Raw genomic sequence first — 27,494 nt, 5'->3', positions numbered from 1 at the left:
GTATTTGACTATAGTGGGGGTCTTCCAACACTGCGTCTTCCGTTGTATAGAAGCAGGCGTTACTTTTCGGAAGTCCATGATATGCAATGAACCAAAAGCTTAATTTGCTGTAATCCGCTGAAACAAGTCGAATCTGACTTGCAATTTTTGCAATTTGCAATTGAATCTGAGGATGCTCCGGTGTCGGGGCGAAACGTGCGTCGAGTGTGTTTGGGATTTGTGTGGTGCTGCGTGGTGGTGGTGCGTATTGTTTGCCTGGTGGCTGCTTCTTCCTGCATGTTTAGCAGTGGAAGGGCGGGCGGTGCATTTCGCATGCTGCATGTTGCACCATACAGATTCGACCTGTTTCAGCGGATTACAGCAAATTAAGCTTTTGGTTCATTGCACTGCGTCTTCTGGTGCGAGGTCGCCATTCCAGTTGGGTAGGTCCAATTTCGAGAAAGAGGTTAGCCGCCGAATCCAACAACCGGCAGCGTTTAGGAAGCTTCCAAAATTCCTCAGTGCTTGAAGACCAAAGTCGTCGTACAGTGCGTGTTGCCAGTGATGACATATGGATCCGAGACATGGGCGCTAACTATGGGGCTCATAAGAAAACTCAGAGCCACTCAGCGGACGATGGAGAGAGCTATACTTGGAGTTTCTCTACGTGATTAAATCAGAAATGAGGAGATCCGTAAGAGAACTAGATTATTTGACTACATCAAAAATAAATTATTTCTCGGTGATTTTTAAATAGAGTCTTCCAAAATACGTAAAATCCACGTCCTTTTTTAGTATTTAGTGTAATAACCATTTTAAAATTATCGATAAAACTAAAAAAAGTACGTCATTATGATGTGACGTCACATTCCAGTATTTCATAGAATATCGCATACTAAGTACGCGTTTTGACATTTGATAAAAAGTTACTGATTTGACTAGTTGTCAAATACCGTATTGTGGTGGAAATATAATTATTATCAGTTAACGCATTAGGGCCAGCACATATCTGCGAACAAAATGGAATGGGGCTAAGTCTTCTTGGGCTAAGACACTTGGCCAGCGCGGTGACTATGGCCTAATAAAAATAATAATTCATTTCTTTAATCGGACCACGATGGATCCATGTTAGTGACAGTAAACCCCTTTTATTCTAAGAGGAGACCTGTTGTGGGAAAAGGCTAGTAAAATAAAAAGAGAATCTTAAAGCAAAAGACTTCAACGCGCGTGCAGTGCCTCAAGTTAATATTTTACATAATATTAGTATTTTAATTCATTTATATTTATGATAATTTTATTAACATATTGAAAGGCTAATGAATGTATATTGTATATACTTTACGAGGTTTTGCGCGTTATTGGTTTTTTGGGTCAAGAAAAATTAAACTATTTCTAGTTATAAAGTTAATTATTTCAAGTTAAAAAGTTCCGCATCTCAAAAGGGAGAAAGGAACCTTATAGGATCACTCTGTTGTCTGTTTGTCTGTCGTGTCTGACAAGAAACCTATAGGGTACTTCCCGTTGACCTAGAATAATGAAATTTGACAGGTAGGTACCTAGATCTTATAGCACACGAAAAATCCGAAAACTGTGAACGTCTTCCTAGGGTAGAGTATAGTTAGTAAGAATATTTATGTTAAAAGTCCTCACAGAGAATTTAACTTCAAGGTTTTGCATGAAAACAAAATCGTTAAATGTTGGCGGGGGGACAGGGGAGAATACTTTGTTGTGATTGGTGGACTCAAAAGTCACGTTATCAAGACAATGTGCGGAATGAGGGTACCGAATGGGCGTGAGCTGATTTGTATGCCAAGCAAATGCCTAAGCTTGGCGATCGGGGGTGTCCGGCTATTAGGCGTCTATAGGTGGTGGTAGGTGGTCTGTGAAAGTCCTATAACTTGGCGACCTCGCGAACGCAGCTATGTCAAAGTGAACAAGGTTGTACGGTGCTTGAGGTTCCGGGTTCTAATCCGGTTACAAAAATTATTATGTGTTTTCTAAATTGTGCCTAGTTACTACTAAACTACTACTACTAGCTAAATTCATCTATAATAGTCCGCGACAGGTCGAGATGGCAATTGGGGTATGAGGCGGGGCGTTCCCTCCCCGATTGCCGTGTCAACCTGTCGCGTACTATAGTTACTGCCAACCAAGGGGTATATTATACCCCCTGGGGTACCTGGGGTACTAATAGTGGGATTACCACTGTCACTGGTGTAAAATTTAATAATTAGATTAAATATTAATATTTATGTCAATCAGTGGCCGTCTACAGGCTGATGATGATGATGATGATGATGAATAGCATGGCTACGAAAGCCCTGCCCTATACTTGTTCTGACAATTAACCAGTTTTATTTCTATAGAATAGAAGATGTCAACACTTCATTGTCAAACCAAACCCCATACAAAGAGACATTCATACTAATATTATAAATGCGAAAGTCTGTCTGTCTGTCTGCTAGCTTTTCACAGCCCATCCGCCCAAGCGATTTTTGGTACAGATACAGCTTGCATCCCGGGAACGGACTTAGGCTACTTATGGTCCCGGAAAAATAAAGAGTTCCTACGGGATTTTTTAAAACCCATCGGTTAAATAGATTTTGACGAAATTTGGATTTGAGATAGCTTGCGTCCCGGAGATGGACACAGGGTCTTTTTATTCCGGAAAATCAAAAATTTCCGACAACATTTTAAAACCCTAAAATCTAAATTTACGCGGACGAAGTCGCGGGCATCATCTAGTAAGATATAAGGCAGAACAATTCACATATTAAACGACGGGTCACGTTTCTCTGGTCATAAAACTGACCTGCATAATAACACCCTTTTACTTTGAACTCTGAGTTTTATTATACTACGAATAGAGTAGTTTCTCCTTCGCATTTTGCTTACTAAATCTGGATCAAATAGTATTCGATTAAAGGGTATTCAACTCTAACTTGATGAGATAGAGTCGAAAACGGTACATAGTTTTGTGTAACGATCTAATGTATCACCCCATTGTGTGTGGTTTACGCAATTTTAGGCCAAACTGTTAACAAATTAGGGTTCATTATCCTCTATTGAGAAATTGCCTATTGCGTTACTTTGGTTTAGGTATACTTACGCATTTGATACCTGTACTTAGGTGTTCTAGAGCCAGTTTTAAGTAGTGTTTGGTAATTGTTGAAACTAGGTTTCCGGGGAGGGTAAAATCTAGATTCATAAATCGATAGTGTACCTATTGCTATCAGTACCCTTATTATAAATGCGAAAGTGTGTTTGTTTGTTAGTTTGTCCTTCAATCACATCGCAAAGGTGCAACGGATTGACTAGATTTTTTGCATGACTATAGGTAGATTAAAACCTGGAGAGTGACATAGGCTACTTTTATCTCGGAAAATCAAAGAGTTCCCACGGGATTTTTTAAAAACTAATTCCACGCGGACGAAGTCGCGGGCATCTGCTAGTATTTAAATAAGTATTAGTTTGTTGAATTTAGGCGTAGCTTGAATTGAATGCTTATTAAGCCTCAATAGCCCAACAGTTAAGGTTTGTACGCACCTGAGCGGCGCGGCGCGGCGCTTCAGCGAGCTGCACGTCGCGGCACAGAGCTTCAAAATATCATTTCTATCATTTTGTATGGCGCATATCGCACTAGAGCGGCGCTGCACAGCGCTTCACCGCGCGTTGCCGCGCGGCACGGCTGGAGAGAATATTTTGAAGCGCAGCGAAGCGACGCGCAGTGCAGTGACGCTAGTGCGACATACCCAGCGGCGCGGCGCGGCGCTTCAGTATGCGTACGTCGCTCGAATAAGATACACGCGCATCTTGTTAGGTATTTAAAGTACAGGCAAGAATCGGCACGATAGACCTCAAAATAAATAACGTAGGTTTAATTTTTGGCACATGACGTGTTCCTCATGCTCTTAGAAGTATATCCTCATAGGTCCCAACCCCTAGGATGTCGGCTTCCCCCCTTCCCAGTGTCTAAATGTATAAATGTCTCTCCGAGCGTTATGAGAAAACATCAATGGTAAAAATAATCCTGATTAAATAACTATAATATATTATGTACATATTATACCTACCTACTTCATCTACGTACAATTAATAGTTTCGGAAATATGCCTACCTATTGTTGTACTTGTGTTTATATTATACTAGCTTATGCCCGCGACGTCGTCCGCGTGGACTACACAAATCTCGAACCCCTATTTTAGGGTTCCGTACCTCAAAAGGAAAAACGGAACTCTTATAGGATCACTTTGTTGTCTGTCTGTCTGTCTGTCTGTCTGTCTGTCTGTCTGTCTGTCCGTCTGTCTGTCAAGAAACCTACAGGGTACTTCCCGTTGACCTAGAATCATGAAATTTGGCAGGTAGGTAGATCTTATAGCTGACATTTGGGGAAAAATCTGAAAACCGTGAATTTAGGGTTAGATCACACAAAAAAAGTTAAATTGTGGTCATGAACTAATAATTAGTATTTTCAACTTTCCAAGTGAGTGACTATACCAAGTGGGGTATCATATGAAAGGTCTTCACCTGTACATTCTAAAACGGATTTTTATTTATTTTTATGCATCATATTTTTTGAATTATCGTGCAAAATTTCGAAAAAATACGACTGTAGTACGGAACCCTCATTGCGCGAGCCTGACTCGCACTTGGCCGGATTTTTCTCTTCGATAATTCGTTCTTCTTCTGCACAACAAAGAAATAATAATCAAATCCTCTTCACTGTCGCTCATCTTGCGACGTTGTTGCTCGTACGCGAACGGGTATAAAAGTGACGCGCAAGTGACGCGAGCTGCCGCGTACTGAAGTTGTAGTGCGGTAGGCACCGTCGAGCGGCCTGAGGTGACGCGTTCTGCAGTCGGACTGAAGCGCCGCGCCGCGCCGCTCAGGTGCGTACGAACCTTTAAAGGAGCGGACTGAAATCCGAAAGGTCGGCGGTTCGAACCCAACCCGTTGCACTATTGTCGTAGCTACTCCTAGCACAAGCTTAACGCTTAGTTGGAGGGGAATCGGGAATATTAGTCATCATTGATTGTAAACTAGAAAAATGCCTTTTCTAAGCTTAACAATTAGCTATTTTGTAAGTAAAATTGGGAACAATAGGCAATGGAATATTTAAAACAGTGTTAATTACATTCTTTAAATAATTAAATGTTTCGACACCTTATGCTCATGGATTGCATATTATAATTTCGTAGAAATTAGCTAAACACAGTGAGTCTCACGCCTAGGAGACAACAAAACAAAATCAAAATCTTTCAAATATATAAAAGGAAAAGCTGACTGAATGACTGATCCTGATATCTATCAACCTAGTAGATGAACCTATTATGACGTAGAAATCCGCTAAAAAAGCATTTTTGACAATTCAACCCCTAGTATATATAAAATTCAAAGTCCTAACTGACTGACTTGTGTATCGACGCATAGTCTAAACCGCTGGTTCTAGAGACATCAAATTTGGAGGGTGTGTTCTTTGTAACGATTAGGTATCTATAGAGTTAGGGTTTAATAACTGAAATACTCGATTGGGTGGGACTCCTTGGGCACCCACCAATATCAAAGTGGTCGGTAATTCAAGAATACTTCAAATCAATCCGATAACTGTTTAACAACCTCCCTGGCGCAGTGGTGAGCGCTGTGGTCTTAATAATGGGAGGTCCCGGGTTCGATTCCTGGCAGGGGTTTGGAATTTTATAATTTCTAAATTTCTGGTCTGGTCTGGTGGGAGGCTTCGGCCGTGGCTAGTTACCACCCTACCGGCAAAGCCGTGCCGCCAAGCGATTTAGCGTTCCGGTACGATGCCGTGTAGAAACCAAAGGGGTATGGGTTTAATAAAAACTGCCATACTCCTTCCAGGTTAGCCCGCTATCATCTTAGACTGCATCATCACTTACCACCAGGTGAGATTGCAGTCAAGGGCTAACTTGTATCTGAATTTAAAAAAAAAAAAAAAAAAAACCTGCATTCGTGCAAATAAGCGATTTGTATTCGTATTCTCGCTTGAGTCTCGTTTATTTGGACCTAATGGTCTAGTAATTTGTCAGATACGTACGTTGCATGCAACGTCTCCCTTGCTGTAGTTGCTTTTTGTCAGACCAGATAATAGGCAGTGATAATGTATCTTCACGGTATGGTGCCATGAGCAAGGCCGAACCGCGGGGCCAATGAGCATTTTGGGTGGTTGGAATGTTTATGATCATCATCATCATGATCGACCCCTCGCCGGATAACTACTGTGCACGGGTCTCCTTTCAGAATGTCTAGCCTTGACAGTGGTTAGGACGTCCGCCTCCTATTCGAGAGGTCGGCGAGGGTTCGATCCAAGGGACACACAGGCAGGCGGTGTTCCCATTAGATTTCAACATGGGGTCATTCAAGGGTCACTGCAAATGTTCATGGGCGGCGGTAATCATTTAACATCAGGTGACCCACCTGCACGTTTGCTCGCCATTTATCCATACTTAATATTATAAATGCGAAAGTGTGTCTGTCTGTCTGTCTGCTAGCTTTTCACGGCCCAACGGTTTAACCGATTTTGATGAAATTTGGTACAGAGGTAGCTTACATCCCGGGGAAGGACATAGGCACTTTATATCCCGGTAAATCAAAGAGTTCTCACGGGATTTTTAAAAAACCTACATCCACACAGACGAAGTCGCGGGCATCATCTAGTATTTATATAAAAAGCACACATCTATGCCTGCATGCCTGAGAGTTCTCCACAATGTTCTCAAAGGTGTGTGAAGTCTGCCGATCCGCACTGGGCCAGTGTGGTCCCGGTTATTATCGCTAAAATCTGATAGTATTTAAAACCGTTTTTACTAGTTTTTTTTACTCAATACCTACTTACTAATTAGAATATTTTATATTCTGTGCAACTGTAATATAATTAATCGAGTCATTGTTTCCTACATGAAAAAACACAAAGGTCGCAAATAAATCGGTTCACAACATAGATATTTACTAAAAGATTAGAGCTGCTAATTCTGTTTCTTCTCAATAGAATGCTCTCTTACCAGAGTGGTCGTGGCTATAAATTCTCCCTCACTGCTGCTCGTGCTATCTCCCTCCAGGGACTTCCACGGTGACAAGCGTGTTCGTTGCGGAACGGGGAAAGCCTTTGTTTTATTTTCAGTTCTTTAAGTATCACAGCTGCTGATATCTAAGTATATAAAAGGAAAAGCTGACTGACTGACTAACTGATCTATCAACGCACAGCTCAAACTACTGGATGGATCGGGCTGTTTAGCATTAAATTGGTGCGCGTGGACTACACAAACTTCAAACCCCTATTTTACCCCCATTTTTTCCCCTTAGGGGTTGAACTTTACGTCATAATACATGCTAAACAGCCCGATCCGTCCAGTAGTTTGATCTATGCGTTGATGTATCAGTCAATCAGCTTTTCCATTTATATATTTAGATATAGTTAGTGTAACAGTAAATTTAAACCATCTAATTTTTAAAAACCGGCCAAGTGCGAGTCAGGCTCGCGCAATGAGGGTTCCGTACTACAGTCGCATTTTTTCGACATTTTGCACGATAATTCAAAAACTATGATGCATAAAAATAAATAAAAATCTGTTTTAGAATGTACAGGTGAAGACCTTTCATATGATACCCCACTTGATATAGTCACTCACTTCGAAAGTTGAAAATACTAATTATTAGTTCATGACTACAATTTAATTTTTTTTGTGTGATCTAACCCTAAATTCACGGTTTTCAGATTTTTCCCCAAATGTCAGCTATAAGATCTACCTACCTGCCAAATTTCATGATTCTAGGTCAACGGGAAGTACCCTGTAGGTTTCTTGACAGACAGACGGACAGACAGACAGACAGACAACAAAGTGATCCTATAAGGGTTCCGTTTTTTTTTGAGGTACGGAACCCTAAAAATGTATTGTTTAAAGATATTTCATTTTTGTTCTATCTGTTAGTAATATTAAGTGCAAATATCGTGGTTACGCGCTGAAATTCCAAACTGGCCGGTCGTGGCTGGCTGACCTTTGCGATATGGACAATAATTATACACGAGTAACGAAATGTGATAGAGCCACAGTAGACTGGTAGCGGGTTCATAGGCGGTAGCGTTTTTCTGATTAGGACCTGCTTAGTGGTGACTAATCCACATCAATACTTCTATACTACTAAATAATATAACCCACACTATCCTACTAATCCTACTTGCTATCCTACTAATATTATCAATGTGAAAGTGTGGATGTTTGGATGTTTGTTACTCAATAACGCAAAAACTAATGGACGGATTTGGATGAAATTTGAAATGGAGATAGATTATACCCTGGATTAACACATAGGCTACTTTTTATCCCGGAAAATCAAAAAGTTCCCGCGGGATTTTGAAAAACCTAAATCCACGCGGATGAAGTCGCGGCCATCAGCTAGTCTCTACTACATAGTATAAAATAAAGTCGCTTGAACTATGAACGCGTAGATCTTTTAAACTACACAACAGATTATATATCGTATAATATATAATAAATTATATATATATATATATATATCGGCAGAGAGCTCTAGGATCGTCTTATTTCCTTCTATTGGGCGTTTATCTACAGGGTTATTATGTTGGCTTAATAGGAACGCGGGATTCGATTCTACACAAGTACACAAGTCGTTTCTCTTACCATCTTCAAACCATATTGTTTTTCTTACGTGTCCATGGTAACCCAGATTGTGTCATAATGCGTAGACTCGATCAACGCCACTAGACAACGTTTGCGTCCCGATTACTGCCGAGTATCTCCGACATATATTATATAATATAGATATAATTTAATATTGGTTTGTGTTAATTTGTTGAAATATGACGATATTTGAACAAAATGTCGAAAGAAATTAAGCTTCCATCGAAAATTAACAAATATTCCGCGCAACCAAACGAGACGGAGGCGGCAGTGGTCGTATTTATAATATTAGTAAGTGACACTACATAAGTATCTACATTGCCACCCATGCGAAGCCGGGGCGGGTCGCTAGTCTAAATATATAAAACGAAAAGGTGACTGACTGACTGACTGACTGACTGATCTATCAAGGCACAGCTCAAACTACTGGACGGATCGGGCTGAAATTTGGCATGCAGATAGCTATTATGTCGTAGGCTTCCGCTAAGAAAGGATTTTTGAAAATTCAAACCCTAAAGGGGTGAAATAGAGGTTTGAAATTTGTGAAGTCCACGCGGACGAAGTCGCGAGCATAAGCTAGTAATATTATAAATGCAAAACAGTGTCTATCTGCCAGCTTTTCACGGCCCATCTGTTTAACGGATTTTACGCTTGGTACAGAGATAATTATTTTTTATTTTGTAAGTTTCAATTAGATCGATCGCCTATTTCTCGCCTCCTTTTGAGGGTGCTGAGTCCAAGAGAGGAAATAAGTCTTTGTTCATTGGGGAGATTTTTCAGTTCCCTAGGCAACTGTTTACTTTTAAGTTTCATTTTGGTGATCAAATAAAGTTTTTTTTTTCTTTTTACTTATTAGCGCTATCAGTTTGCCCATACCTTTAGCTAGCTCTAATACGCAATTATATTATAGTAGTGTATTGTATTGGCGTAACAGTTATTTTGTATAGGTAGTTTACAAGCGGCTGGTTATTGTTGGAGATTAGCCGCTGTAAGTATTTCATTTGGTTTTATTGTGATTAAGTGTTTTGAGGTTATAAAATGTACGCTTTGAATTGATATTGTTTTTGCGCTTATGATTTCACTTAATGATAAGTGATGATGCAGTCTAATTTGATAATGAGAAGTTTCCCTAGCCGTGCCTCCCAGCGCTCACATACACACGTACCTATAGTACGCGACAGGTCGATGCATGTCATTGCATGGGTATAATTAGAGACCTGGAGAGTGACATATCCAATCCAATCCAATCCATCAGCCTGTTTGCGTCCACTGCTGGACATAGGCCTTTCCAAGAGCGCGCCACCAAACACGGTCCTCCGCCTTCCTCATCCAACCGCTCCCCACCACCTTCTTCAGGTCATCGGTCCAGCGGGCTGGGGGTCGTCCTACACTGCGCTTACCGGTACGTGGTCTCCACTCCAGAACACGTCTGCCCCATCGGCCGTCGGTTCTGCGACAGACATGACCTGCCCATTGCCACTTCAGCCCGCTAATCCTTTGAGCTATGTCGGTCGCTTTTGTTCTTCTGCGAATTTCCTCGTTCCGGATTTTATCCCTGAGAGTAATACCCAACATAGCTCCCTCCATAGAGCGCTGAGCGACTTTTAGTTTGTGGACGAGGCCAACTGTCAGTGTCCACGTTTCCGCTCCATACGTCATCACAGGTAGGAGTGACATAGGCTACTTTTTATTCCGGAATATCAAGAAGTTCTCACGGGATTTTTAAAAACCTAAATCCACACGTACGAAGTCGTGGGCATCAGCTAATTATGAATATAGATGAGGAGGTATCATTAGCAAGCACTCAAGTGCCCCAGCATAGTCAAAAGATTATAAAACGACCATCGACATAAATGACAAGATATGGTCAAGCGAACAAAAAATTTCACGGTTTTGGAACCAAAGAATCAAGATACCTACTAATGAACGACCCGTATGAAATCCAGACATCACAGAGGTTGCATTGGTGCTAAAGCACCACTGAGTCGGTGCCATTTTGTTTGTTTAATAGCCCAGTCCATACGAAGTAATATATAAGTCAATGAAAACGACCCTAATTTCAGATGTCGTAAAATCACACACTGTTACACTAACCCCGCACTCTATCTCACAGCGTTGCATTGTTGCCTGCATGAAATGTTTGCCAAGAATTAGCGATAACTTGACCCGATGACCTACCTTTTTATCGCGGTTTCGTTTGCAATGTGATTGAGAGGCGTGTGATAGTGTGTAAAGCCCTGAAATTGGCATACACAAGTACACTGAAAGAGGTGTGCCTTACAAAATAACTGTTATTTTTTGTGCCGAATCGAAATGTTCCACGAGCGTAATGGATATTTACGACGACAGGGTCTTCTCCGGTTGGCCGAAGGCCAAGCGGGGGTACGGGCCTCGAGGCGTAGCCTCCTTACACGGGCAAGGCGCGGGGTATTCAATTACCCCGGTGTTTGTCTTCTAGCCGGAATTTCATCGGCTAGGGCCCGCCATCTTGGCTTGGGGCCTCGTGGCTGGTTGTGTTCCCCGCGCTGAGGGCGATAGAGTCGCCGTCGCGCGCGGGGGTGGTGTCTGGTCCAGTCGTGATCTCCGCGTTGCGGACGATAGGCTGGCTATCCCGCGTGGAGATAGTGTCAAATCCGGTGGGTCTCGCGTCGTAATGGATATTTGATAAAGTGTCGAATAGTTTTCGTGTTGACACTGTCTTGACAGATGTCGCTTCACTAACATTTAGTGCCGAGTAGGTACACTTACATGACGCTTAGTGGCGCCAAGTGTCCTGCACCTAATGATGAGGGATATCTGGGCGTCCGATAAGAAAATAGTGCACTGTATTTCCCATTATTCTGAACAACGCTCGATGATGAGATGTCGTTAAATCACATATTGTTACACTAACCCCGCACTGTATCTCACAGCATTGCATTGTTGCCTGCATGAGATGTTTGCCAAGAATTAGCGATAGCTTGACCCGATGACCTACCTTTTTATCGCAGTTTCGTTTGCAATCTGATTGAGAGGCGTGTGATAGTATTTGAAGGATAAATGTAAAAAAATTGTAACGAAAATGTCTAAACATGGGATCTAAATATATAAAAGGAAAAGGTGACTGACTGACTGACTGATCTATCAACGCACAGTTCAAACTACTGGACGGATCGGGCTGAAATTTGGCATGCAGAAGCTTTTATGACGTAGACATCCGCTAAGAAACGAGCTTGGTGGCTATCATTTAGTGTCGATCACTGAATTAGCGAATCACCCCGTATATTTGCTGAGAAATCCTATATCTATTCACCAAGCTATCAAAATTCGACATAAACTGAACATAAGAGTCAGAGCATTGTTATTCATAGAGCCTCAATAGCTCAACCGGTAAAGGAGTGGACTGAAAACCGAAAGGTCGACGGTTCAAACCCGTTGCACTATTGACGTACCTACTCCTAGCACAAGCTTGACACTTAGTTGGAGAGGAAAGGGGAATAGTAGTCATTTAACATGGCTAATATTCTTTGATAAAAAAAATATCTACTATAATTATTTAACTGAACTAGATTCCTGCGGTCAATTGACGCAAGTCATAAGCTGGAGCGTTATCCATAGAACTCCATAAATAAAACCCGGTCAAGAGTGAGTCAGACTCGCGCACCGAAGGTTCCGTACTCGTGTATTTTTTTCGACATTTTGCTCGTTAAATCAACAACTATTATGCATAAAAATAAACAAAACCCTGTTTTAGAATGTGTAGCCCTTCCATATGATACCGAACTTAGTATAGTTATCTTACTTTGAAAAATTAAAAATACTTATAATTTTTTTTGGTGGTGTAACCACGTTCACGGTTTTCGGATTTATTCCTTTACTTGTGCTATAAAACCTACCTACCTTTCATATTTCACGATTCTAGGTCAACGGGAAGTACCCTATAGGTTTTTTGACAGACACGACAGACGGACAGACAGACAGACAAAAATCTGCATGTTTGAGGGTTCTGCATAATGTTCTCAAAGGTATGTGAAGTCTGCCAATCCTTGATATCTTGTAAAATAGATATTTTGAAATCGTCACAAGGTTTCTTAGACAGTTTTTGAAAAAAAAGTCTATCGTATAGGAAATCATGACCGACATCGTAACTAGCATGGGCTACGGAACTAATATTCTGACACATCCTTGACCAGTTTTTTTTATAAAAAATATATCCGTCAGAAACGACAGATAAATCTTTTTCCCACGAAATACGAATGCAATGAGGCAAATCAGTGGAAATTGCGTAAACAGTAATTATTATTTATAGAAATATTTTTTACTAGCTTATGCTCGCGACTTCATTCGCGTGGACTACACAAAATTCAAACCCCTATTTTACCCCCTTAGGGGTTGAATTTTCTAAAATCCTTTCTTGGCGGATGCAGATAGCTATGACGTAGGCATAATAGCTATCTGCATGCCAAATCTCAGCCAAATCCGTCCAGTAGTTTCAGCTATGAGTTGATAGATCAGTCAGTCAGTCAGTCACCTTTTCCTTTTATATATTTAGATTTTATACTAACTAAACTAACTAATGCTCGCGACTTCGTTCGCGTGGATTTTGATTTTTAAAAATCATGTGGGAACTCTTTGATTTTCCGGGATGAAAAGTGGCCTATGTCACTCTCCAGGTCTTTATCTATACCCATGCAAAAAGTCACGTCAATCCGTTGGACCGTTGCGACGTGATTGAAGGACAAACCAACAAACAAATACACTTTCGCATTTATAATAAGTGTTCTGATTAGTATTTTATCGAAATAGGTAGTTTTAAAGAAAAAATATTTATTGCATTTAAAACAAGGATATTATGAAAAAAATGTACTCAACACCGGAACCCAAGCCTAACAATCAATTCTAGAACTATTACTAATACTATGTAAAATACGGTATTAACCAATACGGAAGGTGAAACATATTTGTAGGGTTCCGTACCTCAAAAAAAACGGAACACTTATAGGATCACTTTGTTGTCTGTCTGTCTGTCAAGAAACCTACGGGGTACTTCCCGTTGACTCGAAATCATGAAATTTGGCAGGTAGGTAGGTCTTATAGCAGGCATAAGTGGAAAAATCTGAAAAACGTGAATTTAGCGTTACATCACACAAAAAAAACATTAAATTGTGGTCATGAACTAATAATTAGTATTTTCAATTTTCAATGTAAGATAACTATATCAAGTAGGGTATCATATGAAAGGGCTTTACCTGTGCATTCTAAAACAGATTTTTATTTATTTCGAAATGTCGAAAAAATACGACTGCAGTACGGAACCCGCGGTGCGCGAGCCTGACTCGTACTTGATCGGTTTTTTTATTAAAGGTGTTTATTTATTAATAATTCAATGTCTTGTGAACGTTAATAATTATTAATAATTAACATTAACTCGGGTTTAACGCAGTTCAGATTGACCGCGTGTCATATTATGACATTCACTTTTGTGCGTAAGCGCTGTGGTACAAGGCATAAGCGATAGCGTGTTGTATAAAAGCTACTAGCCTGTACAAAAACAATCTAGTATCTAGACTTAACAAATTCTATTGTCTATACTATTAAAACATATTCTTATACTAGCTCAAACCTGTCTGGATTTTTTTGAATCCTTGTGAACACTTAATTTTTCCGGGATAAAAGGACTTTCTTCTGGTATCGTTTAAGCTTTTTGACAAAAAAACTTAAATTTTTTTGTTAAAATCTTAAAATAATTTAAATGTAAAGAAGTAAGAAGTAACAAACAGACACCCTTTTAGATTTATAAATCATACTATTAAATTGCGAAAGTGTGTTGGTATATCTGTTACACTTTATGGGTCAACTGCTTTACCGATATTGGTAATAGTTTGCATACTGAAGACAAACGTACAAATGAATTTATATTGGAATTAATGTTCCGGCTGAAAATGTGTTGGGACCTTTTTTTCGGGTTGTGCCACACATGACACAGTTTATTCCGGCGCTTCTTCTGCTTTAATGCTCAAGTATTAGAGGCGCCGGGATAACCAAAACCCGTAGGTATAACTGGTAATGTGCGCCACAGCTTTCAGAAATAAACTTTTTTTTCTTTCTTTCATTCATTATTTCCGAAAACCGAAGAGTGTCTCCTGCATTTTTGGAAAATGTAAATCGTGACGAAGGCGTTAGCATCGGCTAGTATTGAAAATTTAAATAAAATAAGGAGTGCGAATGAATGAACACTCTTTATTTGTCTTGCCAAAACCAATGCATTATACATGCTTGAGTACAATACAATAATAGGCTAAAATTACGGGTCGATAACCGAAAATAGGATGTCAACCTTAGAGCGCTGGAAATCCCGCGCGTTTCTAAGAAATCGCCCACTCGATATTCGCTTCCGCTTCTGAACGTGACCGGCACCTTTCGCCCGCATACTTGCGACCCAGGGTCACTGGACAATTGATTGATATAATTATAAATATACTAGCTTTGGCACGCGGCTTTGACCATGTTCATGTTAACTCATATTGGAAACAAAAAAAGTGACAGCTCTGTACATTTTAACTAATAGCACATCCCTAATACACACAAGCGAACTGATTTATTCACGTTTTACTACAACCGGCGGCGGGGTGATTACGTATCTCGCGACAGACTTGCGACAGGCGTAAATCTCGCGGACATTGCTGTCAAACGGCCGGCTAGAGAGAGACAGCAATAGCCACAAAGCAAAATAAGAAGAAGAGAGACAGCAAATGAACTGTCGCATTGCTACTGCTGTCGCGTTGCTGTCGCTACTGCAACGTTTTACGTAATCACCCCGCGGTCACCGGCTACAAGAACAAGGATTATTATTATTATTATCTATCTAAATATATAAAAGGAAAAGGTGACTGACTGACTGACTGACTGACTGACTGATCTATCAACGCACAGCTCAAACCACTGGACGGATCGGGCTGAAATTTGGCATGCAGATAGCTATTATGACGTAGGCATCCGCTAAGAAAGGATTTTTGAAATTTCAACTCCTAAGGGGGTGAAATAGGGTTTTGAAATTTTTTAGTCCACGCGGACGAAGTCGCGAGCATAAGCTAGTTCTCAATAAAACCGGTAGTAGAGTAGAGTCGCAGGCGTAGCATAAGAGACACTAGTGCTGTTTTCCTACATAATAATTTTATAATCACTAGCCTATTCCCGCGACTTCGTCCGCGTGGACCACACCAATTTCAAACCCCTGTTTCACGCCCTTAGAGGTAGAATTTTCAAAAATCCTTTCTTAGCGTTTGCAGGTACGTCATAATAGCTATCTGCATTCTGCATGCCCAGCCCGATCCGTGCAGTAGTTTGAGCTGTGCGTTGATAACAATTCACTTATTGTTTAACAAAGGAACTTTATATTATACTAGCGACTCGCCCCGGCTTCGCATGGGTGCAATGTAGATACTAATGTGGTGTCATTGAAGTGTCATTGCCTCGGAAACTCAAATGAGAGGATTTTTTTCCGACCTAATTCACATTATTTCAATTTCTCTAGGGATCTCAATTTTTTTGAGAATTAAACTATACTTATAAACCTTCCTCTTGAATCACTCTATCTATTAGTGAAAACCGCATAAAATCCGTTGCGTAGTTTAAAAGATCTACGCGTTCATACATACATACAGATAGCGGGAAGCGACTTTATTTTATACTATGTAGAGATGCTAGGGAAACATGAAATAATTTTTTTTTTGATTTTTATGTAGTATATCCAGAAACCGCCCCCACAATATCCGCTTCCGCTTTTGAATGTAGCCATTACCTTTCACCCGCATTCCTGTGGACCATGATCGCCGCACTAATGACATAAGTTCATATAACGCGACCTCGACAGAGAACTACGTTAATCGATATAAAGCGACACTGAGAGCAGGAGGTTGGAGGTTCGATTCTTGGGCTTACCGCGGTACTCACAGCCGTACTCAGAGTTGCTTAAGCGTTCCTTAAGTATAGTTAAAACGAGACAGAGCTATATCTTTTACATAAATCTGTCTAGTTTTAACTCAATCTTAACGTCATAATAGCTATCTGCATACCAAACTTTAGCCCGATCCGTCCAGTAGTTTGAGCTGTGCGTTGATAGATCAGTCAGTCAGTCAGATTTTCTTTTTATATATATTCAGATTCTTTTTATATATATTCATATTCAAGGCCTCAATAGCTCAACCGGTAAAGGAGTGGACTGAAAACCGAAAGGTCGACGGTTCAAACCCCGCCCGTTGCACTATTGTCGTACCTACTCCTAGCACAAGCTTGCCGCTTAGTTGGAGAGGAAAGGGGAATATTAGTCATTTAACATGGCTAATATTCTTTAATAAAAATATATATATATATATATATATTTATGAATTAAACCAGATGGGTAAATATAATTTACCCATCTGAATCTACTTTCATCATAATCATTATCATTAACAACCGATCGTCCTGGACGTCCACTGCTGGACATAGGACTCTTCCTGAAGCCCTTGCATAGCTGACATCCATAGCAACTCCCACATACTTCTTTGATGTCGTCCGTCCATCTAGTGGCTCAGAATACATCATATATTACAACTAGTGTGAGATTAGCCAACTCTGCGCTTTCCTATTGCGGGTGCAAGGGCTAAAAAATAAGAATTTTCCCTTAAAATGGATTTTCCATTGTACATAAAAATCGTTGGGATTTTCCTCAAATGAATGTTTCAATGAGCCTATTTTACCGTAGGTAGGAAAAGTGTATTATTTTTTATTTCATGACCTTGTAAAGCTTGTGAACAAGTTGTTTTCATTCACAACCGGATATCTTACGCATGTCATAATAATGACAGATTTGGTACTATGACCACTGACCTCTATTAATACATGTACGCTGGAATTGTTATTGCCGACCTGTTTTTGAAGAAACTTGATTTTCGCCATTTTGGCGCTGATAGCAGCAGTGAGCGTCATGTGAGCGTACTCGGAACTAAATGTTAGTGTTAACATAGTGTCAACACGAAGACTATTTGACACAAAGTGCCAATTTTAAATCCCGGTACAGTACGTGGCAGAAAATAATGTACATCGATCTTTGGAATGAGATTTGGGATTTGTAGAGCGCTGTCCCGGTCACTCATACCTATATGACGTTTTGTCGGTCTCAACGACAGAGACAACTCTCTACAAAACCGCTATCTCTTTCTAAAGGTCGATGTACGTTTTTTTCTGCCGTGTACTGTACGCTCGGTGGGGCGCTTCGAATCGGCACAAAAATTAACAGTCATTTTGTATGGCACACCACTTCCAGCGTACTTGTGTGTAGGTCCATTTCAGTGGCTATGACTCACTATTAGTTTATGCGAAATAAGCGGACGTCCTCAACTCGCCTTTATATCAGAGCAGTGACGTTTACTCCATTCAGACATAGAGACTCTGCATACCCTCATCATTTGAAATTAGCATAAAAAACCGGCCAAGTGCGAGTCAGGCTCGCGCAATGAGGGTACCGTACTACAGTCGTATTTTTTCGACATTTTGCACGATAATTCAAAAACTATGATGCATAAAAATAAATAAAAATCTGTTTTAGAATGTACAGGTGAAGACCTTTCATATGATACCCCACTTGATATAGTCACTCACTTCGAAAGTTGAAAATACTAATTATTAGTTCATGACCACAATTTATTTATTTTGTGTAATCTAACCCTAAATTCACGGTTTTCAGATTTTTCCCCAAATGTCAGCTATAAGATCTACCTACCTGCCAATTTTCATGATTATAGGTCAACGGGGTTGAATTTTCAAAAATCTTTTCTTAGCGGATGCCTACATCATAATATCTATCTGCGTGCCAAATTTCAGCAAGATCCGTCCAGTAGTTTGAGCTGTCCGTTGATAGATCAGTCTGTCAGTCAGTCACCTTTTCGTTTTATATATTTAGATTTAGGTATTTCTAAGTAATTTTCTATTTCCTTGACAACTTATGTTCACACTAAACTCTTTCCCCATCATCATCATCATCATCATGATCAACCCATCGCCGGCTCACTACAGAGCACGGGACTCCTCTCAGAGTGAGAAGGGTTTTGGTCATAGTCTACCAGCGCTGGCCAAGTGCGGATTGGCAGACTTCACACACCTTTGAGAACATTATGTAGAACTCTCAGGCATGCAGGTTTCCTCACGATGTTTTCCTTCACCGTTAAAGCAAGTGATATTTTAATTACTTAAAAACGCACATAACTCCGAAAAGTTAGAGGTGCGTGCCCAGGATCGAACCCCCGACCTCCGATTGGAAGGCGGACGTCCTAACCACTAGGCTACCACAACTCTTTCCCACTAGTTATTAAATCCTCTTCAACCCGATTGCCTGCTTCAAAGCGGTCACCAATTGTATTATTTTATTTTTAAGTTTATTTGATTTTGCATATTTACATTTCTCTTTTGATTACATTAAATCATATTTAATTTAATTTCATTACTTATCTTAATCGGGGGCTAGCGAAACGCTACAAAGAACGGCTGCTGATGCACCCAAATCCACTAGCCACCAGGCTCTTAATTGAGGACTACCCGAGACGCCTAAAGAGAAAATGTATTCTCGACCTCGCTTCTTGATAGGCAATAAAGAGTTGAGTGCTAGCTCCTAAAGAGAAGCAGCCGCTACAAAACAATATCCTACACCTAATTTGCTAAAAGTCCTCGGACTGATCGCAAATCACAAATTAAAAAAAAAATCACTTATCTTAATTTGCATAACTTCCAAAAATAGATCATACAAAAGTTTCCTAACCGCTTATAGCATTAGACCTTTAGAACGCCGGCCAGACTTTCGCAAATCAAATACCTACTTATATAGATAATAATCTGAGCTGAGGACCATCGAACAAAACTGTCATTATAACCGACATTGACCCAAAAACGTTGGGTTCGTATGAGAAATGTTCTACTTGTAGAAGGTTAAAAAACAGTTCCTTTAGAAACATTCTAAAAGTAGGTACAGTGCAAAAGTCGATTAACCGGACTAATTGTTGTCGCTAGGGATTCGGATAATCGATATCCGGATAATCGAATGTATGAAGAAAAGCGGGGTTTGTGCATATTATGTAGTTCACGATAATAGTATTTTCAATTTGCAAAGTAAGATAACTTTACCAAGTGGGATATCATATTAAGAAAGGGCTTTTCCTGTACACTCTAAAACAGGTTTTTATTTATTTGTATGCATAATAGTTTTTGATTTATCGTACAAAATGACGGAAAAAATACCCGAGTATGGAACCCTCGGTGCGCGAGTCTGACTCGCACTTGGCCGAACAATTTTCGGTTGGTAGTCCGGATAATCGCGAATCCGTTTAACCTAGGACCGGATAATCGAGTTTCTACTGTACATAGAATCTAGATACTTTTCGTTTTCCTTGGCGTTTGCCCGGAGCGCTTACTTGACTCCCTACAAATTATTTTGTCTCTTCCTTGTCCCTTATGCTCGCTCTCCCCCCTTGGGGGCTAGACGTCACTAGCACAGCTGAGATCTCCGGTGCTGCTCCTCCGTGGTGCCGGCTTGGCACCTGTACGCTCCTAGCTGCTTCGCCTCTTATGCCAATGTAGTTGTAGTTCCCCGCCGGATGAGACGAGGTCCGTGTAGAAGACCGGCCCCGCTTCCCCGCATACGATCCTATCTAACATCGTCACCCGCAAGTCCTCATAAAGGGGGCACTCCCACGGGAATCCAAATCCGATATCATTTGATATCAAATCCGATATTATAATCATGATCAACCCATACTCCATGAATGAGCTGACATTGTCGTAATCTTTAATCCTTAAATTGTTATCCTTATCTGACTCTTATCTGATTTAATTTAATTTATATGTAATGAGCAACTAATTTTATTAATTAAGCAATTGTATCTATTAATTTAGCTGTAGATTATATTTATTAATTAGTGGTTAATGTTAAAAGTTTGTAATGTAGGTATCTTATTGTTAACACAACCGGAGACTTACGTAATGCTGTATATGCCTATAATTGATGATTGTAGTAGGACTGGAATTGTTTGGGACATGTTTTTAATATTTGTGAATGTTGTTACAATTTATCGTTGGCATATCTAATAAAATAAAAAATTAAAATTAAAATAAAAAATAAACCCATCACCAACATGTCTCCTCTCAGAACATAAGGTTTTAAGCCATAGCCACGCTGGGCTCACTGCGGATTGGCAGACTTCACACACATTTGCGAACATAATGAAAAACTCTCAGGGATGCAGGCGGAGGCGGATTAAAGGTCGAGAGTGCGCTAGGCAAGTAGATGCCCCCTATCAGCTTTTTTTCGAAACTGTTGGCCGATTCATAGCTTTACGGTGTAGGTCTCCTCACAATGATTTGTTTCACCGTTAAAGAAAGTGATATTATAATAATTTTTTTTTTTTTTTTTTAATATTACAATAAAACTTAAAGCTAGCATTATCTAATTACTATATAAATCATGACCGCGTGGAATGGTGCCAAGAATACTGGCTGCATTTCCGCGCTGGACAGCCAGGCTGATCCGTTGCGCAAAAAATGAGCCAGCCCTTCTGTCACCTGAGGCTATTAATCGCGGTGAAATGTCTCGTAAAAAATTTTTAGCACTAAGGCTCCATGGCACCAGGGTCTCCACGGCAAACGGCACAAAAATGTAACTCTCTATAAGAGAGGCATACTTGCGCCGCTTGCCGTTTTCATCTGTTTCTGCTGCGGCTCCCGGTCTTGATGCTGTCTTCCTGATATGACACGGGGCCAATGTGTCAACGCAAGTTGCGTCCCACATTAGCGCCCGTCCCCGTTCCCAGGGAACCAGCGTCAATCCATCAGGTCTCTTGCCATCATCCCGACTAATCCCTGCCGGCTCAATGAGCGCAGGAATATTTATGGTGGCAAGAGTCTAATAATAATTGCTTAGCTCCGAAAAGTTAAAGGTTCATGTCCACACCACCGCACCACAGCTATCATCGCTTCGTATACGTGTTTATATAAATTCTAATCTATAGTTATGCCTAGAGTATAATAGTCAGCAATCAGTGATTTAACCTTACACAAAAGTTCCTACATTATAATTCATTTAATTAAACAGATTAAACGTTTGTTCATATAATAACACATTTTGTCTGGCGCAATCAAATCAACTAGCTAGTTTATGCCCGCGACTTCCTCTTACGAAGACGGAGAGCGGAGGCCTAGTTAATAGGGTCCCGTTGCACTCTACTAAGGACGGAACTCTAAAAAGGAACTTCATAAAACTGACTATGTTAACGATACAAAAGCTTGGATTTGACTCGCTCCAGCAATGCACGGGGCTGCAATTGCTTGTATAGTACGGTATAATAACATTGTAAATTGAAAAATTAAAAAGAGCAACCGCCGAGTTTCTTGCTGGTTCTTCTCGGTAGGAACGGCATTCCGAACCAGTGGTAAATTAAAACTACCTGACTATTCATAAATACTTGTAAAAAGTTTACATGAATAAAAAACATTCTATTCTATTCTATTCTATTCTGAAACAAGGTAGGCATTTCCTATGATATTAAACCTAAAATTATATATATCATCCTATGACCTATCCCCCATCCTTTTAAAAATTTACACTCAAACGGTAATTTTTTTGAGCCGTGCGTTGATAGATCAGTCGGTCTGTCAGTTACCTTTGACAGATCGAATTCTTTGACAGAGCCTGAAGTTTGATTTGATGTTTGGGACTCTCTTTCGACGAATAGTGGAAAACATTTACATAGTTTAGAGTTTTAGACAAACAAACGTTAGGACCAGTATGGGCGAGTAATTATAACTAGCGGTCATCGAGCGCTGCAAACATAATAGCCAGGCCCAAGGCCGCAGGGCCGCGCCCCGACATTCTCTTTGCGGCCGTAGCGAGCTAGGCGTAGAAAGCCGCCTTTTACTGCCCTATATACATTCATTATCAAATATATCTGTAGGGCGATTGTCTAAAACCTGCATCAATCATTATTACAATCTCAATTGTTCTGATTGGCTGAATTTGTGCGATTCTTGTTGCAACAATGCATTGTAGCCAATAGTGAGCAAGCATTAACCAATCAGTAGGGCGATTGTCTAAAACCTGCATCAATCATTATTACAATCTCAATTGTTCTGATTGGCTGAATTTGTGCGATTCTTGTTGCAACAATGCATTGTAGCCAATAGTGAGCGAGCATTAACCAATCAGAGATGATTGCGATCGTGACATTGTAGCTGTCAAACAACCGCGGTAGGGCCACAGTACCCTTATTATAAATGCGAAAGTGTGTTTGTTTGTTGGTTTGTTGGTTTGTCCTTCAATCACGTTGCAACGGTGCAATGGATTGACGTGATTTTTGCATGGGTATAGAAAAAGACCTGGAGAGTATCATAGGCTACTTTTTATCCCGGAACATGAAAGAGTTCCCACGGGATTTTTAAAAAACCTAATTCCATGCGGACAAAGTCGCGGGCATCAGCTAGTCAAATTATATTTAGTGCTATCGATCCGTTGCTCGATCCGTTGCTCCGTTGCGATGTGATTGAAGGACAAACCAACAAACAAACACTTTCTGTGATTCTAATGTTTCGGTTTCTTTCTTTGTTTTCATTCTTGTTCTATATTTTTTGTGTAGCCCATTTTGGGAAGTGGGACCTCTTTCATATTTCCCGAGCCGGGAATTGAAGCGGGATCTCTTTCATATTTCCTGAGCCGGGAATTGAACTGGGACCTCTTTCATATTTCCCAAGCCGGGAATTGAACTGGGACCTCTTTCATATTTCCCAAGCCGGGAATTGAACTGGGACCTCTTATTACAACACCACAGCGCTCACCACTGCGACAGAAGGGTCGTCAGAAGTTCAACTGTTAACTCTAATGTTATTTCATCATCATCATCATGATCGACCCATCACCGGCTCACTACAGAGCGCGGGTCTCCTCTCAGAGTGAGAAGGGTATTTGGCTATAGTCTACCACGCTGGCCATGTGCGGATTGGTAGACTTCACACACCTTTGAGAACATTATGGAGAACTCTCAGGCATGCAGGTTTCCTCTCGATGTTTTCCTTCACCGTTAAAGCAAGTGAGATTTAATTAATTAAAACGCACATAACTCCGAAAAGTTAGAGGTGCGTGCCCGGGATCGAACCCCCGACCTCCGATTAGAAGGCGGACGTCCTAACCACTAGGCTATCACAGCTTTTTGTAATGTTATTTGGCGATACATAATTTATGTAAAGCATTGTCCGAAGTGAACGGCACACTCGATCGATTGCAGAATTAAGATCACAATAACATGATACTAGATATATTTAATTATACCTAAATTAGGTTCATTGTAGAATAAGAAAAGAGTGGTTCATGTCTGTGCGTTGATTTAATAAACTGATAAAATAAGCTTTCATTTTAAGCGTGACTACGATTTATTGATGGTAGGTAATTGCATAAATTAACTAAGTAACATAGGTTAGCCTGTAATGATAGTTTTAAGTTGTCTAATAAATTAATAAATTAAAATTTTGAGAACGCACTCGCCATGTTTGCGCTGTGTCAACTGTCATTCACATTCAACTGCGGCACCCTAAAAAGGAACCCCTATCCCAAGTAAAGGAATAAATCCAAAAACCGTGAATTTATGGTTACATCACACAAAAAAAATGTGTTCATGACAAAAAAAAGGACTTTACCTGTGCATTCTAAAACAGATTTTTATTTATTTGTATGCATTAGGTACCTATAGTTTTTGATTTATTGTGCAAAATGACGAAAAAATACCACTGTAGTACGGAACCCTCGTTGCGCGAGCCTAACTCCCACTTGGCCGGTTTTTTATATGGTTCAGATACTGAAGCTAAACTACGTGTCTCTTTCTTCCAGATGAAACCCCAACCAAGCGTAACCGTCCACGAGACATGTCGCTGGCTGAACCACCACACACGATGGAAATCGCGCAGATCCTCATATCCTTGCTGCACGCCTGGGGCCTTGACCCGGACCTGGACAGGGTCTGCGAGTCCAAACTCGGCCTACTGCGACCCATGGTAAGGAAGATTTACTTTTATCACTGATTAACCCAGAGAAACTTATTAATCCAGTTTATCACTTAGTAATCCAGTTGGGGAGGTCCAATTTCGAAAAAGAGGTCAGCCACCGAATCTAACTCGGTTAGGCAGCGTGAACGCTGCCTAACCAAGTTAGATTCGGTGGCTTCGAGATGTCTTCTTGTCCAAAATTCCTCAGTGCTTGAAGACCAAAGTCTTCGAACAGTGCGTGTTGCCAGTGATGACATATGGATCCAAAACATGGTCGCTAACTATGGACCTCATAAGAAAGCTCAGAGTCACTCAGCGGGCGATGGAGAGAGCTATGCTTGGAGTTTCTCTACGTGATCAAATCAGAAATGAGGAGATCCGTAGGAGAACTAGAGTAACCGACATAGCTCAACGGGTTGCGAAGCTGAAGTGGCAATGGGCAGGGCACATGGTTCGTAAAACTGATAGACGTTGGGGTCCCAAGGTGCTGAAATGGCGACCTCGCACTGGAAGACACAGTGTTGGAAGACCCCTCACTAGGTGGACGGACGACATCAGACGAGTCGCAGGGAGCCGCTGGATTCAGGCAGCGCAAGACCGTGGCGTGTGGAAGTCTCTACAAGAGACCTATGTCCAGTTGTGGACGTCTATCGGTTGATGATGATGATGATATTCTAACATTATCTTCTATTGTGAATTTCAGGTGCCAGTATGTTTCGGGGTGGTATCCCGCCACGGTCACATGGCAGTCCAGCTTCCCACCAGGCTTGGGGGTTGGGCGGAGGCGTGCGCGTCGGCCCCTGACGACCCTGTCCTAATGACCTCTGACCTCCCCGCTGAACTGTTGCGACAGGAGAAACTAACCAGGTAATATTTTGCTCATAGACGCAGTTGAGCTTCTCATCAGGCTTGGGGGTTGGGCTGAAGCCTGGGCTTATAGACAAACTAGCTTATGCTCGCGACTTCGTCCGCGTGGACTACATACATTTCAAACCCCTATTTTATCCCCTTAAAGGCTCCCTCACACAGCCGCGTTATTATAGGTCGATAATATCGCATGCGTTATTGCGATATCTGTTTTCAGTACATTTTGTATTGGGATGGTCATGTAGTTACACACTGCTGAGATAATACGTCCTACTTCCATTGCGGCGTTATTATCGCAGCAGTGTGTAACTACATGACAATCCCAATACAAAATGTACTGAAAACAGATATCGCAATAACGCATGCAATATTATCGACCGATAATAACGCGCCAGTGTGGGGGAGCCTTAAGGCTTGAATTTTCAAAAATCTTGTCTCGGATGTCTAACATCATAATAGCTAACTGCATGCCAAATTTCAGCCCAATCCGTCTAGTAGTTTGAACTGAGCGTTGATAGATCAGTCAGTCAGTCAGTCACCTTTTCCTTTTATATATTTAGATTACATCATTCCTTTGACTAGCGTTGGATGAGGTCAGGAAGAAGGAGAAATCATATCTTTGACTTGAAAACTAAACTCTCTAAACTAAACTAGTCTCTATTATCTTTACAGATTATTCACATCGAAGCTACACTGGGAACTAAGCACCACCCTCACCACGAACCATCTCCTTTCCATTGTTGCTTTGGCCAATACCCTGATGTCCATGAGCAACGCAAGCTTCGTGCCTGAACAGGAAGTCGCTCGAAGACTGCACAGGTGAAAAAAAAAAGAAGAAAAGAAGTAGTATATCATAGATAAAAACCGGCCAAGTGCGAGTCAGACTCGCGGACTGAGGGTTAAATCGTATTTTATCGACATTTTTCAGGATAAATCAAAAACTATTATGCCTAAAAATAAATAAAAATCTATTTTAGAATGTACAGGTAAAGCCCTTTCATATAATACCCCACTTGATATAGCAATCTTACTTGGAAAGTCAAAAATAGCAATATTTGTTCATGAATACATTTTAATTTTTATCTTTTGATGTAACCACAAATTCACGGTTTTTAGATTTTTCCCCTAATGTCTGCTATAAGGCCTACTTACGTGCCAAATTTCATGATTCTTGGTTAACGGAAAGTACCCTGTAGGTTTTTTGACAGACAAACAGACGGATAGACAAACAGACAGATAACAAAGTGATCCTATAAGGGTCCCTAAAAATGGCAAAAACATTCTATATTTTGTGGCCATTTTTCTCTATCTCAATATTAGTTTGGATACGGATTTAACTATCATAAATTGTATTTATTCCAGACCTACAACCCGCACCGCCTCCTGGACGGGCGACGAAGAGCGTGAGGAGCAGTTGGCCGCGCAGCAAGCCCATATCAAGCAGGGCTGGTCTTTGCTGGCTACGTTACACTGTGTATTGCTGCCGGACAAAGTTGTGGCAGCTGGTAAGTTCATTTTGTTATTCTCTTTGTCTTGCAGTAGTGGATGGATGGATGTATGGATTTTCTTGTGGTAATAAAGCGTTCAGATCCTTCCGCATAACTTTTTTCTATTATATGGGTATTTTTTTGTGATGCAAACAGCGTGTCTTACACCAAGCTCTGCGATTGTTTAGTTCGATGGATTAACGAACGACCTCAAGAAAATGGTGAAATGCCATCAAAAAATGCACACTTCCTCTGACAGACGAGTTAAGAGTCCCCCGCAGGCAGAGGCAGGGTGCCTGGCAGGCACCCTTTGGGGTCCCGGGTCAGTTTGTGTTATTTAAAGTTGGATCTTTCTTTTGATAGGGGTCAGAAGGATTTTAGCCCGCTCGAATGCGTAACAATCGGCGTCGGACCTCACGCAGACGCGTGATTACCCGGATCATCATCCCCCGTTTAACCTTTGGAAAGA

The 27,494-nt window shown here is 40.8% G+C and overlaps 1 protein-coding gene and 1 long non-coding RNA gene across 5 annotated transcripts in view; one reads left to right on the top strand and one right to left on the bottom strand.

The window, feature by feature from the left end:
* The window catches only part of LOC138404331 (uncharacterized), a 265,328-nt gene that overhangs the window by 56,123 nt on the left and 181,711 nt on the right, over positions 1-27,494 (bottom strand). The window lies entirely within an intron of this gene.
* Rbcn-3B (WD repeat-containing protein Rbcn-3B) overlaps positions 1-27,494 on the top strand; it is a 170,873-nt gene that overhangs the window by 129,270 nt on the left and 14,109 nt on the right. For all 4 annotated transcript variants that reach the window (XM_069507852.1, XM_069507850.1, XM_069507851.1 and 1 more), the window contains 4 exons: positions 24,517-24,680; positions 25,375-25,538; positions 26,211-26,357; positions 26,901-27,043. In XM_069507852.1, the coding sequence (XP_069363953.1) occupies positions 24,517-24,680; positions 25,375-25,538; positions 26,211-26,357; positions 26,901-27,043 (618 nt within the window). The remainder of the gene's footprint in view (positions 1-24,516; positions 24,681-25,374; positions 25,539-26,210; positions 26,358-26,900; positions 27,044-27,494) is intronic.

Source organism: Maniola hyperantus, chromosome 27 (genome assembly GCF_902806685.2).
Source record: "Maniola hyperantus chromosome 27, iAphHyp1.2, whole genome shotgun sequence".
In the NCBI taxonomy this organism is placed as follows: Eukaryota; Metazoa; Arthropoda; class Insecta; order Lepidoptera; family Nymphalidae; genus Maniola; species Maniola hyperantus.
This window is presented reverse-complemented; position numbering and strand designations above follow the sequence as displayed.